The 12,936-nt window shown below is 44.4% G+C and overlaps 1 protein-coding gene across 2 annotated transcripts in view; it reads right to left on the bottom strand.

Moving 5' to 3' along the window:
- LARS2 (leucyl-tRNA synthetase 2, mitochondrial) overlaps positions 1-12,936 on the bottom strand; it is a 349,131-nt gene that overhangs the window by 76,245 nt on the left and 259,950 nt on the right. For both annotated transcript variants that reach the window (XM_073630436.1, XM_073630437.1), the window contains 2 exons: positions 12,804-12,902; positions 10,136-10,273 (listed from right to left, as the gene is read on the bottom strand). In XM_073630436.1, the coding sequence (XP_073486537.1) occupies positions 10,136-10,273; positions 12,804-12,902 (237 nt within the window). The remainder of the gene's footprint in view (positions 1-10,135; positions 10,274-12,803; positions 12,903-12,936) is intronic.

Below are 12,936 nucleotides of genomic sequence, written 5' to 3'. Positions count from 1 at the left end.
CACCCTTGACGGGTTCCATTGGAAACAGAGAAGGCGTCCGACAGCGTGCCGTAAATTCGTAATCTGGCAGTTGGGGAGGCATAGAGGGCCATGATCATTGTGAGCATGCGCGGGGGCAACCCTATCGCCTGAAGGGTGGCCTCCATGTAGTCCCATGCCACCCTGTCGAACGCCTTCTCTGCATCCAGCGAGAGAAAAAACCCTTTGGTGGATGTTCTTGTGAGCCAGTGGTGTATGTTCAATGCTTTAGTGGTGTTGTCCCTAGCTTCACGGCCGGGGACAAAGCCAACCTGTTCTAGTGAAATTAGAGATGGTATGAAAGGTAGGATTCGGTTAGCTAACGCTTTCGCGTATAGCTTGAGGTCTACGTTAAGCAGAGAGATGGGGCGGTAATTTGTCACTTGCGTGGGATCCTTGTCTTTTTTGGGGATGAGCGTAATGTGGGCTGCAAGCATTTCAGTGTGCGCGTGTGTTGAAGGGGATAGAGCGTTAAGGGCTTTCGCTAGGTGTGGAAGGAGGGTGGAAGGGAATGCCTTATAATAGCAGGTCGAGAAGCCGTCAGGGCCAGGGCTTTTACCTGTCTTCATTTGTCGTAGTGCTAGAAGGAGTTCGTCTGTTGAAATTGGGGTGTCTAGTGATTGAGCGTCCTCAGTGGATAGGGGTTGCGGTCCATATTGTTGAAGGAAATTTAGGAGGGCGGTTTTCCGATTCAGTGAGTCGTCGGCGTGTTGTGGCGGGGTCAAATTGTACAATTTGGTGAAGTATTGAACAAATTGTGTCGAGATATCTTCGTTTTTAGAGAACGATTCCCCATTTGAGTTAGATATTTTATGAATAGTATGTGAGGCCTTTTTAGAGTGAAGTGCCCTTGCTAATAGTTTGCTGGATTTGTTCCCAAATTCATAATATAGTTTTGTGTCAGCATGAATTTGCATTTCAGCGATTTGTTGAGTGCATCTAAAAGCTCCTCCCTCGCCCTTGTTAAATCGGTTAGTAAAGCAGAAGCGACGGAGGCTTTGTGTGCCTGTTAGAGCGTGTGTACGCGCGCGGTAAGCTCGGCTATATGTGCGCGGTTGAGTTTGTTGCGGTTAGCGGCGATAGAGAGGAGTTCGCCCCTAATGACACATTTATGCGCGTTCCATGTGGTCAGCGGCGTAACGTCAGGAGTGTCGTTATTGGCAAAAAAGTCAGTCAGGCATTTGGATAGTCTATTTATGTTAAGTTCATCCGTCAGTAGGGAACTATCAAGACGCCAAATGCGCGTTTTCGTGTTCTTGGTCGGTAATAGTAAGGTCATGGAGATAGGGTTGTGATCTGACAGTAGGGACGGTTCAATGGTCGCTTTCGTGAGGTTGGTCAAGTCGTTTTGAGATAGGAAGAAGTGGTCCAATCTGGAGTACTTGTCATGTGACGGTGAGTAGTACGAGTAATCCCTTTCCTTGGGGTGCAGTGTACGCCACGTGTCATGGAGGAGTAGATCACTGAGTTGTAATTTAATTGCCCTTAAGGCCCTATGGGTGAGAAAGGAGGACCCGTTTGAGGTGTCTAGAGATGGGTTCAGTGGGATATTGAAATCCCCGCCGACAATAAGTGTACCGACTTGTAAACTAGTCAACAATTGCAAAGTTGTTTTGAAAAAGGAGACCTGGCCCGAGTTTGGCGCGTAAATGTTAGCGATAGTGTAGGGCAGCTGGTGGAGAGTGCCTTTTATGAAAAGGTATCTTCCGGCTGGGTCCTTTAGCGCGTCTGTGATCAGGAATGGACATTGATTGGAGATGAGTGTTGTGACCCCTTTAGATTTCGACTCTACGTTAGAGGCGTTAATTATCGTGGGGAAGTAACGGCTGTGAAATTTAGGAATGGAATCTGTGCGGAAATGTGTTTCCTGAATTAACACTATGTGTGCTTTGGATTGTTTGAGGGATGATAGTAATTGGGACCGTTTTTCAGTTTTTATGTTAATTGAGTATAGTTTGAGGGAGTTTGATAGCTGTGGCATGACTCCCTGAGTGAAGTTAAAGTTTGTCATGGCCGCCGTCGTGGGGAGGGGGGGGGGGGATGGGGTCGGTTAGTAGTAGAGGACGTCTGGTAGAGGACGTCTGGTGAGAAGAGCTAGTTTGCGTGGCAGACGCGGGTTAGGTGGGGGGGTACCGAAGAGGTGTGGAGCGGTGTGTCCACGTGCCTCTAAAATTATGGATCGGTTGAGTGTCGGTCCTGCGTGAGGAGACGTATCCTGTGAGGGAGACGTAGGCCCAGCGCAGGCCCGAGTGGGGGTTGACCGCAACCAGGCGATGGAGAAAGTGAGGGTGATATGTAATGAGGATGAGGACGAAGCCCTCCGCCACAGGAAATTCTGCAGCCAATTACTGAGGTGCGGTTGATAGACGGGTTGATCATGAATGGTAGGTATATATTATGGGGTAGCATGATAGGAACGGTGGTTGACCTTAGCGCATAATGTGTTTAGGATTAGGCAGCTTATCTAAACATGCAAACAAGGAAACTGTGAAACAAAGAGAGACCCGTGGGCAAGGTAACCTCCAGTGCTAGGTGGGGCAGGTATTGGGGTTGAGGCAAAGCCGAAGAAAGGCGGCTGACGTCAATTCAATCAGCGCCTCAGTCCACTCCTTTAAGGGAGTGATGTAGTGGCGAGGGGGTTGAGGCCTAGGTTGGCGACTGGAAATTACCTCTCCCAGGGGTTTGCACAACTGGTCCATAACCATATGCCTCTGAAAGGGGGCATAAATTAGGTAAAAGGAGGCATCCGAAACCTTAGAGGGCGGATATTGGCGGTATTGAGAGCACCGCCCTCAATAGTCTCTCCTAATCAAAAAAAAAAAAAAAAATGAAAAAATGAGAGAATGGTGAGACCGTTAGTCAGTCAGTGTCAGTCAGACAGTATACACTAAACCATAAGGTGGATGTACCAGCCAGTTCATACTCCAGTATGTGAAGGTGATGGGTATTGCAGCTTGGTGGGATGGTGTCGACGTGTAGGTGGAGTGCAGGATTGTCATTGTGCTGCGCCTCCGTGACAATAGGAAGGAGGGTGTCTTATTGTAGACCGCTGCGATACTAGGGTCTCCATGCAGGTCACTGCTGTGGTTGCTAGTAGCTAAGTGTGCAGCAGCCTGGGATGAAGTGCTGTTTCCGTTCGGTGTTGGCGGCTTGTCAGGTCGGCGAGCATGCGTGCAACATCAGGTCTTACGTGAGCACGTTGGAGTATGGGCGGGGTGCGTCGTCGCAAGGCAGTGTGGGTGTTGTAGTCGTGGGCTCGGGTGTCCGGCTGAAGTCTAGCGATAGTGGGCAGTGACATCTGCCCACCGGACTAAGGACAATTGCTGTGGGTGGTCACTGAGCGAGATCTAAGGGCGGCCGTGCAGTAACATCTCTTTGGCGCTGAGTTGCAGGGGAGATAGCCCACCAGCCGGTGGATCCGGCTGACTTGCCCTGCTAACGATCCAGTGCGACCTTCTGAGATGGTTTCGCAAAAAAGGAAAAAGGTGTAAAAAAGAAAAAAATGAACAATAAAAGTCATTAGGAACTCAAACTTTGAATAAAGTCAAAGGCCTCGGGTTTTGTGGTTGGCATTTTCCGACATTTAAGAGGACAAGGCCGCTTTAGACATGCCGGTTACGGCCCCTGCGCGTGCCCCGTGATCTAGGGGAGACGTCTGGGCTGTTGGTACGGTGGTATGAGCGGTGTGCAGTGAGGCTCCTGCGAGCGGAGGGTGAACGTCTCCAGTTGAGCCGAGGCGCTTGCGTCTCCATGGGGTTTTCTCTGGGCATCCCTGTGCGGGGGCGAAAAGCTGCGTACCAGTTCGGTACCGGTATCAAGGGGATGCCGAGGGTGGCACAGAAATGAGGAAGGTCTTCTGGGACTTTGAGGATCGCTGTGCGGCCGTGTGCGGAGGCAGAGAGGCAGAAGGGAAACTTCGACTTATACAGTATTTGTCTGTCCCTCAGGGTTTCTAGCAGGGGTCTCAGGTCTCGCCTGTGTTGAAGAGTAATACCGGAGAGATCCTGGTAGATTTGCACCGGGGCCCCGTCATGCAATATCTGGGGTCTGCCCCGCGCCATTTTGAGGATTTCCTCTTTAAGCCTGAAGTCCACGATGCAGCAGATAATGTCCCTTGGTGGGTCTGTTTGGGGCGCAGTGCGCGGTGGATACGTTCCATGTCAATAGGGGTGTGAGCAGGCCGATCAAGCAGAGAGTTAAAGATGGAGACTATAGCCGTGGAGATCTGATCTGCTTCAAATGTCTCCGGCAGGCCTCTAATACGCAGATTGTGCCTTCTGCCTCTGTTGTCGAGGTCTTCAATGTGCCTCTGCATGTCACGCAGCTGTCGGGTGTGTGAGTCTACATCTTCCGTGACTGACTGAAGGATAGCTTCATGATGGTCAGACACGTTCTCTACCACCTGGACCCTATCATTCAGTGACTTGAGGTCTAGTCTAAGTTCCGAAATGGCGGCTGCCAGTGCCTCTTTAATATCATCCACCACGGAGCGAAGATCCAGAATGGTTAGGGGCGGGTGCGGCCTGAGTTCTATCCCTTCTCCCCATCGGCCGGAGGCAGTATTTGAGGTGGCGAAACGGGCATATGGTGTGGTTGAGAGGATGGTTGTGAGGAGAGCCCCTGTGAGTGGCGGGAGGGCGCCATATTGCCTCTACCCGCCCGGAACATCTCCGGGATGTTCTGCCCCTGTGTCCCGGCCAGGTCTCTTGGGGATCTCAAACGGGATGCTGAGGAGGTTCGGGAAGCTGTCCCCATAGTCGGTGGAGGGTGCAGTGCGAGATTACCTCAAAATATCAGTGGCTTTCTCCTGTGGCAGACGGAGCTGTAGGATTAGGCGACTATCTCCATGCCAGGTCAGGCCACCTCCTACGTTTGTTTTGTGTATAACTTATATTGAGCTGCTGCTTATTGGAATCTGATTTTAGTGATTCGTTTTTATTGGTACATTAGCGCAGTTTTCTCCCCTTTATAATTGATTATGCAAGAATGGGCTGCTATCAGTCAGGATGTGGCCCAGAATTTGATTGACAGCATGCCAGGGCGAATTGCAGCAGTCTTGAAAAAGAAGGGTCAACACTTCAAATATTGACTCTTTGCATAAACCTAATGTAATTGTCAAAAAAAGCATTTGACAATTATGAAATGCTTGTAATTATACTTCAGTATACCATAGTAACATCTGACAAAAAGATCTAAAATCGCTGAAGCAGTATACTTTGTGAAAATTAATATTTGTGTCATTCGCAAAACTTGGCGACAGCTGTATATTTTTGAAAGCATTCTTACTTTACAGCATTTCTTCACACCTACCTAAAACTGTTACATAGTACTGTATGTGAAACTTTTCCAAATTGCCCTAGGCAGCAAGTGGTTGTATTTAAGCTGAACTCCAGGTATTCCTTTTTTTATTTTTATTTACTTTGGAGTTTGGTTACATCTAAGGTCTCATTCACACAAAAATAATACAGCATACACCCACGTGAGAGCTGCGTTTGTCCAAACTGGAATACACAAGTGTTCCAGGTACTACTATTCAGGTCTATTGGGATGCAGTGGTTTCACAGACACATTTACTGCTCCCAATTTAACAGCTGTGCTGGTGCACGACCCCGAACAAACACTGTCTGCGTTCATGGTCATGCACCCACAACTCCCTGGCTGTCAAATTGGGAGCAGAGGCTGTGTCTCTGGGTCTGTTGCATTCCAATTGACATGAATAGGACTGCCTGAACAGGGATGCACGAACACCTGTGCATCTCTGTCTGGGATAACACGGCTCTCGCATGGGATATTTCACATCCAGAGGGCTGATGGGGATGCAGAAATTTACTGTAGTAGTCTTTGCTACATACCATCAGCGCTAGTCTCTTTCGGGTGCTGCTTGGGCAACTTGCCATCTGTATACTGAACACTATATTAATAAAAAAACTGGTTGCTCATAGCAACCACTAAAATTGCTCATAGCAACCACTAAAAACTCGTGCACATTGCTGGACTGAGATGGGGCTCAGGTAAGGTAAAATGCATTTTGTTAAAAACCTTCTGCCTTTAGTATCACTTTAAACTGTACCAGAAAACATAGAAATAATTTTAGTAGTTGCTATGGGCAGTTTGTTTTTATTAATAAGGCCCAATATATATTGATAAAGGGAAACAATAGTGTTTTTTGGGGACTTTTTTTTAGCAGCAAGTATTAAGCTCAATGTTAATAAAAAAGTGTAATTATATTTGTAAATAGGAGGCAGCCATATTGCCTCCTCCAAATGAAGGATCTGCTTCCAAGTGTTGGTCAGATCTGGCTCACAGAATACAATGCACTCCCTTGGTAGCTGATATATACAGTTGTTAGATGAGTTTCTGCAGGAACACAAATCCAGCTCTTGTGGATAATCTACAAATCTCTTTATAAAATACAAAATTAAAACTAAGAACAGGAAGCAAATAAACACATCACTGAAAATACTCTGAATCTTAATTTCCCTTTAACTATATGGAAAATACGTTATGTTAAATGTTTCACAGTATCTGTCAAGCAGCGTGTCTCTGGGCAGGAGATTTGCGCATAATTTATTTTGAACATAAAATGAATTGGTAAAGGTTCTGCATGACAGTTTTCAGCTCTTTAAATAAGATGACAGAAGCACTCAGAGCATTCATACGTAATGAGTTTCCCTCTTACTCCGAAAATGTATTACAATGAAAACACTAGGAAATGGTTCCTGCTAAGCCCATCTCTATTAACACACACAATGCTCCCTAAATCTTTTTGGAAGATTCATATCAACAGACAGGGTTTAATAATTCAATCGGGAGGCACACTAAGTAATAAAATACCTAAAATATAAGATAGGCAAAAGATGGATTCATTCCCATTCATATGTAGCTTTCATTATATCTAATGTTAAGATGGTTATGTTTTTAATTTATTTATATTTTCTAATGTTTTCCAACAGTTCTATACCTCATGGTAAGCAGCTCTTTACAAGGGTGCTCACACACAAAAGTCATCCCAACCCATGAAATGAAACAACTACTTTATCAAATTATTTAAAGCCTGCTAGAGACAGGTAATTCTGTTTGAGGACAATTAAAAAAAAAAACAAAAAAAAACACAAGTTTGCAGAAGCACTGTGTATCTTAAACAGTTTTTTCTCTCGTTTGTTGCATCTCAGTGCTGCTGATTTTTTACAGCCTCTTTGTAGCCATATCCTGTCAACACACATGTACTCCAGCAATGTCTGCATAACATTTCTTAGGGTGGGTTTCCTGATTGTGACAACAGTGGACAATGCTTGTGTAATGTGGGTAAAAGTAGTCACTTGTAGCCTCTATCAGAAGCCTGTGTGACAGGGTGACAATGCAGAGAGCAACTGGTAGACAAGGACAGAAGTGCCTGAACAAGGACCTTCATGGCAGGATCACCAGGTATTACTTTTAAAGGAGTTGTAAAGGCAGAAGGTTTTTTATCTTAATGCATTCTATGCATTAACTCCTTCAGATCCGCGCTATAGCCGAATGATGGCTACAGCACGGATCTGCTTTGCCGGGAGGGTGTCAATAGACGTCCTCCCCTTTGCAAGCTGGCCACGCCCCCCTGAAGGGAGCGTGCGCCGCACACTCTGATCACCCGAGTCAACGAGACTCGGATGATCACAGATCGGACACCTTACCACGTGATCAGCTGTCAGCCAATGACAGCTAATCACATGATGTAAACAGAGGATCAGTAATCATTTTTTTTTCTCCTCACGCTGACAGTGGGAGGAGGAAAAAAAGCCGATCACCGGCTTCTGTTGAAGGGACATCGGTCCCGAGCAGGGAGAGGCGAAGCCGCCTCATATGAGCCCAGAGTGCCCACCAATCAGTGCCCTCCAATCAGTGCCCACCAATCAGTGCCCACCAGTACATCAGTGCCACCTATCAATGCCCACGAGTGCCACCTATCAATGCCCACCAGTGGTGCCAATCAGTGCCTCATCAGTGCCACCTAGCAGTGCTGCCTATCAGTGTCAACTACCAGTGCCGATCAGTGCCCATCACTGCCACCTATCAGTGCCCATCACTGCCACCTATCAGTGCCACCTATCAATGCCACCCATCAGTGCTACCTCTCAGTGCCGCCTTATCAGTGCCCATCAGTGTCGCCTTATCAGTGCCCATCAATGCAGCCTATCAGTGCCCATCAATGCAGCCTATCAGTGCCCATCAATGCAGCCTATCAGTGCCCATCAATGCAGCCTATCAGTGCCCATCAGTGTAGCCTCATCAGCGTACATCAATGAAGGAGAAAAATTACCTGTTTGCAAAATGTATTATTTCATATTTTTATATATCGCCTCTGCGTTTTTTATTTTTTGCGCTATAAACATTTTGGTTTGTAGCACAAAAAATAAAAACCACAGAGGCGATCAAATACCACCAAAAGAAAACTCTATTTGTGGGAAAAAAAGGACGTCAATTTTGTTTGGGTACAATGTCGCACGACCGCGCAATTTTGAGAGTGACAATTTTGAAAAAAAGCATTATTTTTTACTTTTTGGTATAATAAATATCCCCCAAAAATATATAAAAAAAACTATTTTTTTACTCAGTTTAGGCCGATATGTATTCTTCTACATATTTTTGGAAAAAAAAAAAAAAATTGCAATAAGTGTGTACTGATTCGTTTGCGCAAAAGTTATAGCGTCTACAAAATAGGGGATAGATTTATAGCATTTTTCTTTCTTTTTTTTTTTTACTAGTAATGGCGGAGATCTGCGATTTTTATCGTGACTGCGACATTATGGCGGACACATTGGATAATTTTGACACATTTTTGGAAACATTGGCATTAATACAGCGATCAGAGCGATTAAAAATGCATCGATTACTATAAAAATGTCACTGGCAGTGAAGGGGTTAACACTAGGGGGCGGTGAAGGGGTTAACTACATTCCCTGGGAATTGATTCTAACTGAATGGGAAGGGACTAACTACAGCAAATGACGGGTCGTGGTTCCTAGCTAATAGGAACACACGATCTGTCACTCCTGTCAGAACAGCACAGGGAAGTGTGTTTACACACACTCATCCCTGTTCTGTCTCTCCTCTTCATGATCGCTCGTGGCCGTCGGTCATCGCGACCGTTGGCCACGAGCATCAGCACCCACGCTGTGCAGCGGGCGCGCGCACCTGCTATCCGGACCTCACGAGATCACGTACAGTAACGTGATTTTGCGCAGGGGAGCCAGCATGCCGCAGTTAAACTGCGGCGGCTGGTCCGGAAGCGGTTAAAGACCAAACCTTTTCTGGCATTTGTTGCTTACATGTAAAAATCTTTATTTTCTAAATTACTTGGAACACCCAAATATTAGATTTTTTTTTTTTTAGCAGAGACCCTAGAGAATAAAATGGTAGTTGTTGCAATATTTTATTTCACACCGTATTTGCGCAGCGGTTTTTCAAACTCAATTAAAAAAAAAATACACTTTAATGAATTTAATAAAAACAGTATAGTTAGCCCATTTTTTTTTTGTATAATGTGAATGAAGATGTTACACTGTGAGAATCGTTATCTTTATTCTAAGCAAAAAAATTGTGCTTTTAATTTTAGCCAGAATTTTGCAGCTCTACTTCTCGCTAAACTAAAACCCCTCAATTTTGCTTTAAGGGCAAAGTTTCCCACTGAATTTGGTGGCTCCCAGTACACCAGGGAGCTGTTCTTGGTTTTCTGCACCAGAAACTGACTGGATACTGACTGCATGGTGTGAACTAGAGCCATCAGAAAACATCAGAAAACACTGTGCATGCATTTTTAGTGCAGAAAAAAAGCACACGGAACTGCATCTGGTGTGAACTGGCCCTAATATGCCTTCCTTCACCTAAAATACAGCATTTGTTTCTTAACAACAGATATAAAACTTTTGGAGTGATTCTGAAATACTGACATACTGATCAAATGCAAAAATAGCTTGGAAAAAATGTAAATGTGCTGCGTGCTAGATAGGCAAGTAGAGTAGTCTTTGAAAGACATGCATTTTCAGGCTACACTACTTGAATCAAGAGGAAAATTGATATGCAATCACTCATCTGCTTGATGAAAGTCTGTGGAAAGAATGGCCTAGAAATTATATTTAACCTGTGCTTCACTATGCCCTGAGACTGGCAGAAGTGGCTGAAGAAACGCGCATAGTATAAGTGCATTACGGCATGCTCTTTCCCTCCAATGTACAAATCAACGGGCATCCAGAAGTCAGCTAAGGACTTATCAAATGGCCTGTGGAAGAAAAAGCAACAATGCTTGTAAAAAAGACTGGTTAAAATAAAAATAAAAAAGAGAGTGAGATAAAGTTGTTAGTAGTAGCTGTGTATATCAGACAATGGGGAACATTTGGGGAAGAGTTACCTGATTAACTGACAGTATGACAGTGACAAATTAAATAAGGCAGTCTTGATATTAACTTAAAATGGCAGTTTGACTCACTCCCATGCTGCAGCTGATTTCAAGACTGTTAGGCCCCTTGCACATCAGGTCCACCTGTCAATTTATCAGGCAGAGCTGATCAGACTCTCCAGTCTCTTGTATGGCACCGCGGATGTCAGCAGACACATGTCCGCTAACACCCGCGGCCATCCGATCTGATTCTGTCCTCCAAAAACAGATGGATGGTGGTCCTATTCCCTATCTGTCTGGAGGATGAGCTCAGAGGGCATTGGATGGAAACAAATAGGCTCCATAGACGAGAGCAGGCTGTGTGCGTGTCCGTGTCCGCTCAATGGCCCTTTCATCCGTCTGCTCAGCAGGGATCAGACGAGAGATCCCTACTGAGCAAGTAGATCCTGCTTCATGGAGGTGCCTGTGTGAAAGGGGCCTTAGCCATAGTAAAAACAGCCTACTGGACTAGTAGTGAGGATTCATAAGAAGTAAAAGTGCTCTAAATTGGTCATATTCTTTCAGAAAACTGGAAAATCCCCAACACGGATTATGGATAACTTCCTCTTTGCATCAAAGAAACTTGGAAAGGTCCTTTTATGAAGCATATGCAGTTAGGAAACTTTGTCAAAGGTTCAAATAAAAGTGAAAATGCAGTCAAACAGCTAAATTACAGCTAATCTACATATTGATAGTCTGATTTGTAAGTCTGTTCAGCAAGCCTTGCGATCCAGGCAGCCCTACTAGACAGCGTTACCAGGTCCCTGAGCTCACTTTTCTCCACAAACTTTTTCAGTATAGTTTGGAGAAGGACTTGCTCCAACCGTTGTCTGGAAAGTTAACAAGCAATAGCTCCATCCTTCTTCTGTCTCCTCATATTAGCACACTCCCACTGGTATCTTCACACCACTGTGCAATGCAGTAGACATGAACATGACTCGTTCACACTTTTGCCCTGCCTAAGACAGACTAAGGCAGGCCAAACACAGTACAAATTTCTTTCCTGCAACCATGAGTTTGATTTCACCATCAACACAGTCAGTATTGATGTAGCAATCCCTCCTGCTGAGACATTGCCTTCCTCTGGTGGGGTGGTAGAGGAAGTCGTCTCCCACGGGAGAAGACAGTGATTATCGCTAGCGGCTATACCAGCTGCTAGCAATCATTGAAAGTAAAATCTGGCAGGCTGGTTGTACCCAAGTTGGTACAATCAACTTGGTACATTCAGCCTGCCCATACACAGTTCGAATCTTGGGCTGCCCTGCTGAATCCGCTGAGATTCAAACCATCTATGGCCATCATCAGGTACTTCTACTAGCTGTATTTAAAATATATTTATGGATTTTATTTTCTTGAATACATAATTGGATTAAAGGGGGTTTTTAATTCATGCCTTCGATACTTGTCTAAACCGAAAGTTTTACTGTGTTTACACATTACTTTAACAGCCAGAATGGATGCAAAAATAATTTGGTCACTTTCCAGTTGTTTTAAACTCAACTTTAAATAAATTAATATGTTATGTAAAAATTATCTTAAAATATCCTACCAGGCCTATGAAACATATATATTGTTGTATGAAGAGGGAGCCTTCCGCAAGTCTATTCAATCAAAAATCAATAAATAAAACTGGATTTAGGCTCAACACACTTAATTTCTCTTACTGTATGGACCCAAATTGGAATTGCGCCTAGAATATGACCCATTACTGACAGGCAATGATTTATATTCCAGTAAGGCGCAATTACAATTTGGGTCCATACAATAAGGGAAATTAAGTGTGTTGAGCCTAAATCCAGTTTTATTCATTGATGTTTTATTAAATGAATATGTTATATCAAATAAACTACCAGATAAAATGAAAAATTATCCCCTTACAAAAAACAGATTTGTAAATGTATTCATCGGGTCCAAACCTTTTATTCAGCACGCTTTTCTCTAGTGCCAAAAGTCACTCATACACAGCCCAACTACCAGCTAAACTTGGTATGGGTAAAAGTTCCATACATGATCACCATTTGCTTGAACATGTGCATGCAACCATCATTCCACCTTTTGTTGTGGTCCTGCACAAAATCTATGGAAGATGCCAAACACCTATATTTTACAAATAAGGCCAGGTCTAGACAAATCCCAGCAGCCAGATAGTTGCATATAAATGAAGAACATATCTATTAATATATAATGGCCTGGAGGTTCCTAAGCTGGGATAACTGGCTTGAGCAATTATTTATCTGCCCTTCGATTTAGCTATAAGTAGGTACAACAAAATGTTTTAATAATCAGGTTACATGCTTTAATCAGTGAGTCCAACAGCCTAATCACTAGGTGTACAGTGATTGGGCTGTTAAGAACAGTATGCAAGCTCCTTTACCTGTCTGAGTTATGGGGATCTGTATATCTGAAATAGTACCAAGCAGAATCCACAAATGTGTCCATTGTGTCTGTCTCTCTCACTGCATTTCCAGCACACCTAGAACACATGAAAGGGAACATTTTCTCAGAAG

This window comes from Aquarana catesbeiana, linkage group LG05 (assembly GCF_042186555.1).
Source record: "Aquarana catesbeiana isolate 2022-GZ linkage group LG05, ASM4218655v1, whole genome shotgun sequence".
Lineage (NCBI taxonomy): Eukaryota > Metazoa > Chordata > Amphibia > Anura > Ranidae > Aquarana > Aquarana catesbeiana.
Note: the sequence above shows the minus strand (reverse complement) of the source record. Positions and strands in the feature narration are given on the sequence as shown.